Here is a 5,247-nt window from a genome sequence, read left to right as displayed (position 1 = left end):
ATGCATGTTACCCAACAATTATCACTGCATATCTGTATATGACAAAAATATTAAGAATATATTCATTTAATTGAATATTTTTTTTGTAAAATTACTTTAGTCATGGTTTTCCTAGTTCATGAAGAATGAGTGTATAATTTTGCTATAGATGGCTACTGACTATTTTACAAAAAGAAGAAAAGAAAAGAAAATCATGACGGAAATGAGTTAAAGCATTTTTGAGGGCATATAGCCTGCAGCAAATGGCACCATTTTTAATCTAATGTGAGTTCTTTGAACACAGCTGTAGTTCTGAGGTGTCAATCTGAATTATTCGCAAGAATTCGCAACAATTTAATTTATTTTTCATCACAGAAATGGATAAAATGCTGAGATAAAGGCATACAGTATATATTATTTAAAGTGTACTTAAAATCAAGAAGGCCTCACGATCCCATGTGAAGTTTTGGGGACCCCCTAGTGAGGGTCAGGACCCCCAGGCTGGGAACCAGTGTCCTGAGGGATTTAATCTGGACCAAACCTCCAGAGTTTACAGGTCTACTGTATAATACAATAATTAAAAACATCTCATGTGTGACAACCTGGAGCAACAAGAATATCTGATTTAATCACAGAAGTTATAGTTAAAGGTTGTTTAAATCACAGAAGCTCATTAAAAACACTCCTGGTTGTCACATGATCAATTATGCTAGCTGCTGTTTAGGAGTTTAATTTAACTTTTACTTTTCACAGGTACTAACTGAATATTAACACATAATGGTTTGTTGAGAGTTTTTATTTGGTGTCACCTGCAGTAGGAACGTTGTGTGCTGCTTAAGTTTTTGGGGACGGCATTATCGACCGGACTGACCGGCGCGAGCAGGATTCATTCAACTAATATTAACGCTAAAATTACGTTAATTTTACAATAAATACTGACATAAACTAAATACAAATTACTTGTAGTCCAAGACACGGAGTGGAGACTAAATACAGACTAAATTACAGTAACGAGCTTATTTGACACAACATGGCGGCGGCCGTTGCTGCTGTTTCCTCCTCTTCAAACTGACCAGTGTTTTGGAACAGAGGTTGGTAACGTTATTTGTAACTAACGGGGAAGGAGATATTTTTGAGCTAAAGCAGTTTAGTTTTCTTGAGGTGTATCATCAGTAGCGTATACAAAATATACTTTTCTGCTGTTGTTTACACGTAATTTATTCGGCTGTTATAAAGCTACACGGTAAACAATTAAAGCTGCGTATGAACCGTTAGCTACATTAAGCTAAGCTAACTGTTGACACTGTGTATATAAAACACTGTCTGTATGATTTGTGTTTTCTGTGTAGATAATGCTGCTGACAGCTCGCTGCCTGTCCAAAGTGCTGCAGCTCACCCTGGCGGTCATCAAACCAGATGCTGTGGCTCATCCTGTCATGTTACAGGTGAACTCAGCCTGTCACTGTTACATTAATCCTTTCACTTCCTTCAGACTGTCTCTATTCAGATGCATTACTGTAGCAGTTTTTAACACATCTTCTACTGCACAGAGTGAGCAGTGATAACAGATAAAGAGTAAACAGTTTGACCTTGTTTTATAGCATATAACATTTCAGAAAATAGAAACACCAACCTTATATTTGTTCCTCCCACCTCAAAATACACAAGAAGATGTAGATGTTCATGCCTAAACTCTGTAAGACAGTATGACACAAATAAATATTACCCATATTGTCCAATTATTTTATCAGTATTCAGGGTGTCTGCAGGTCCTTACAAAGTCTTAACAGTTATTTAATTCATTTATAAATATTAAGTCATTAAATAGTCTTAAATTTGAATTTGTGAGGTCTTAATTATCACAAAAAATGTATTCAGTTTAATTAATCCATCTTTAATTTCTGATATCACAAATCTCTAAACCTACCACTGAACCTAATGCTTTCTCTTTACTTTTTACTTTATACTTGTACTTACCTGTTGGCAAAATGCCAATTAACCTAACTTACTATAATAACCATATTCTGACATAAAACCTACCTCTGCACAGGACCACATATGTACTTACCTGCAATGCTTGTATTAAAAAAGATGGATTTGTCCAAATATCTGTATTAAATGTGGTTAAAAATGACATTGAAAAGGTCTTAAAAGGCATTAAATTTAAATGTCCGATACCTGTAGAGACACACAATTCATATGAAGTCATTTCCCACAGAATTCCACAATTTGACTTCACAAACATAAATAAAGCATGAATAATAACAAGCTGAGGTTCTAATCATTGTATTTAATTACTCTATAAGATGTATATCTAGAATAAATTAAACTTGTTATGGTTAAACCAAGTGTCTTCATCCGTCTGTTCGTTTATTATTTTGTCTCACTCTATAATAAAATTATTCCAAGGAGCGGCATGTTCATTTACATGTCCTAAGCCAGCTCTGCTCTCACCTTTATTCCACAGAGTAAAGAATAATTGCGGTCTTAATAGATTCACAAGCCCCAAAGCCTCAAAGTCATGAAAGCTGCGTCAATCATAAAATATTCCATTAGTGAAAGGAGCCATTTTAAAGCCCAGATAGTCGACCAGATTACTGTTATTTTAATATTAAAGACGAGAATGACCTTTTGTATCCGAATATTGTTTTCCCTCTGGCAACCCTTTTCCTTCTCGCCACAGTAAATCGATTATCATCAGCTACATTATGGCACATTATGGGAAAACTAATTTATATTTTCCTTCAGGCTCTTCACCAGAGAATCCTGGACAACAGCTTTGTGATTGTCAGGTGCAAAGATCTTGTGTGGAGGAAACAGGACTCTGAGAGGTTTTACGCTGAACATTCAGGTGTGTGGACACAACTCAGGCTGTAGAGCTGTAGCAATAAATCCATGAGTTGTCAACTGTTAAATTAATCAGCAACTAATCTGATGATGGATTAATCAGTTAAAAATTCTCTTATTCTAGCTTCTTAAATATGAATATTTTGCAGTTTCTTTGCTCCTCCATGTCAGCAAACTGAATATCTTTGGGTTGCAGACAATATAAAATATTTGAGGATGTCATCTTAGGCTTTTGGGAACGCTGGTCCACATTTTTTACCATTTTCTGTCTTCTAATATAGCAAACAACTAATTGATTAATTGAGAAAATAATTGACAGCTTACTGGGCAGTGAGAGTAATGGATAATGGATAATGAAAATAGTGAAAGCTCTGTTTGACTTGCTTCTGTTTGCTTCTCAGGGCGATTCTTCTACCAAAGACTTGTTGAGTTCATGTCAAGGTAAACCTCCACATTGACATTACACATGCACATTTCCCAAACCATGACAGCTTTGACTGAGTTACTTTGATAAACGTTGTTGTCTGTGTGATGTATAACCCACTGGGGCTGACACAGAAAAAGCACACGTTAACTGACGGTGCTGCAATTTCCTGCTCAGCAAGTCGCCGGTGCATCATTTTCTGAAACTTCACAACAGGAGTTTCAATTATCAGCCAGGACAACAGCCCTGGAGCAATTGTCTGAAAATCACCATGTAGCCTGCTCACAATAGCTCCACACGGCACCCTCTGGACTGCAAAAGGTGCTTGTCATCACATTGTCATTTTTGTCTCCTCACAGCAGTTAATCAGCGGTTGCTACAGCAACCTTCCTCTGGATGCTGTCAGTGTTATTGGAGACATAGGAAGCATCCTCGGCATGTCAGCCAGTCAAGTTCGAAGCGGCTCCAGTCTGCATTGTTTTGCTGTAACTGATGAACTGATATGTATTCATGGCCGAGCTCTCCTCCCAGGAGGTTCTGGAGTGAATACATTGGTGTGATTTATGAAGAGTCCGTCTTTGGCTCATCACTGAAGCACAGAAACCATCCAGTGTTTAAAATGAAATGTCTGTAACAGCCACACAGAGCAGTGTCTGGCTTTGCATTAACTGTAAGCTGACATGTCTCAATATTTGAGCATGATCCATGACCACTCACACTACTGTTAAATTGTTTCTCCACAGTGGTCCCATGCGAGCGTACATTTTAGCCAGAGAGGACGCCATACATCACTGGAGAGAGCTAATGGGACCAACCAAAGTGTTCAGAGCCAGATACACCTCACCTGCTTCTATCAGGGGCCAATTTGGACTCACAGACACACGAAACACAACTCATGGCTCAGGTAGGAAATATGTTGAATGTCACATGGGCTGCCAAATCCAGAGGGGTCTAGCTCCACAGCTCCAGGCTCCTCTGTCGGACCCTCTCCAGTCCCAAACTTGGAGAAGGAAGTCTGAAATTGTGCCTGCCAGAGACGATCACCAGGATAGGAAAGCATGTGTTCATTAGTTTGAATAAGCCCCACGGCCTCCACCAGTAACACCAAAGTAAACAATAAAACCTTAATATTTCAACACAGCAACAGACTACAAGTCATTCTCAGTGGAGGCCTGTGACATGAAGCTACAAACTGATGCCCTGTATTTCAGTGCTCCAATGACGTGGTGAAGCATCAGCAAATCATATGTTTTTGTTTGTAGCTCATTATTTTATTTTATTTTATTTAACCTTTATTTAACCATGAACAGTCCCATGGAGATTCAAAATATCTTTATCAGGGGAGTCCTAGCCAAGACAGCAGCAAAAAGTTGAAACAAATAGCATAAAAATCCACACTCAAAAACAAGGAACAGACTCAAAACAAACAGCCAGATTACAACAAACAGTTGATTTAGCAGCGTTCAGTAAGCGGACATGTGCATTCATTGGTCAAAAGGCCCTGAATCTTTTTTTTTTTTTTTTTTTTTAAATCTCCCGTGCTTCTACATACTGCGCTCCTAAGTAGCAGACAAACACAAGCCTGTGATGACGTAACTACACTGCTCAAAAAAATAAAGGGAACACTAAAATAACACATCCCAGATCTGAATGAATGAAAAATTCCTATTAAATACTTTGTTCTGTACATAGTTGAATGTGCTGACAACAAAATCACACAAAAATTATCAATGGAAATCAAATTTATTAACCCATGGAGGTCTGGATTTGGAGTCACACTCAAAATTAAAGTGGAAAAACACACTACAGGCTGATCCAACTTTGATGTAATGTCCTTAAAACAAGTCAAAATGAGGCACAGTAGTGTGTGTGGCCTCCACGTGCCTGTATGACCTCCCTACAACGCCTGGGCATGCTCCTGATGAGGTGGTGGATGGTATCCTGAGGGATCCCCTCCCAGACCTGGACTAAAGCATCCGCCAACTCCTGGACAGTCT

At 38.4% G+C, this 5,247-nt stretch overlaps 1 protein-coding gene across 1 annotated transcript in view; it reads left to right on the top strand.

The window, feature by feature from the left end:
- Positions 1–829: 829 nt before the first annotated feature.
- The window catches only part of nme6 (NME/NM23 nucleoside diphosphate kinase 6), a 7,063-nt gene continuing 2,645 nt past the window's right edge, over positions 830–5,247 (top strand). Inside the window, exons 1-5 of the mRNA XM_050058586.1 lie at positions 830–1,070; positions 1,329–1,424; positions 2,728–2,830; positions 3,228–3,267; positions 3,994–4,154. Coding sequence (XP_049914543.1) covers positions 1,332–1,424; positions 2,728–2,830; positions 3,228–3,267; positions 3,994–4,154 — 397 coding nt within the window. The 5' untranslated portion in view covers positions 830–1,070; positions 1,329–1,331. The remainder of the gene's footprint in view (positions 1,071–1,328; positions 1,425–2,727; positions 2,831–3,227; positions 3,268–3,993; positions 4,155–5,247) is intronic.

The sequence above is a fragment of the Epinephelus moara genome, chromosome 12, assembly GCF_006386435.1.
Source record: "Epinephelus moara isolate mb chromosome 12, YSFRI_EMoa_1.0, whole genome shotgun sequence".
Taxonomy (NCBI): Eukaryota; Metazoa; Chordata; class Actinopteri; order Perciformes; family Serranidae; genus Epinephelus; species Epinephelus moara.
This window is presented reverse-complemented; position numbering and strand designations above follow the sequence as displayed.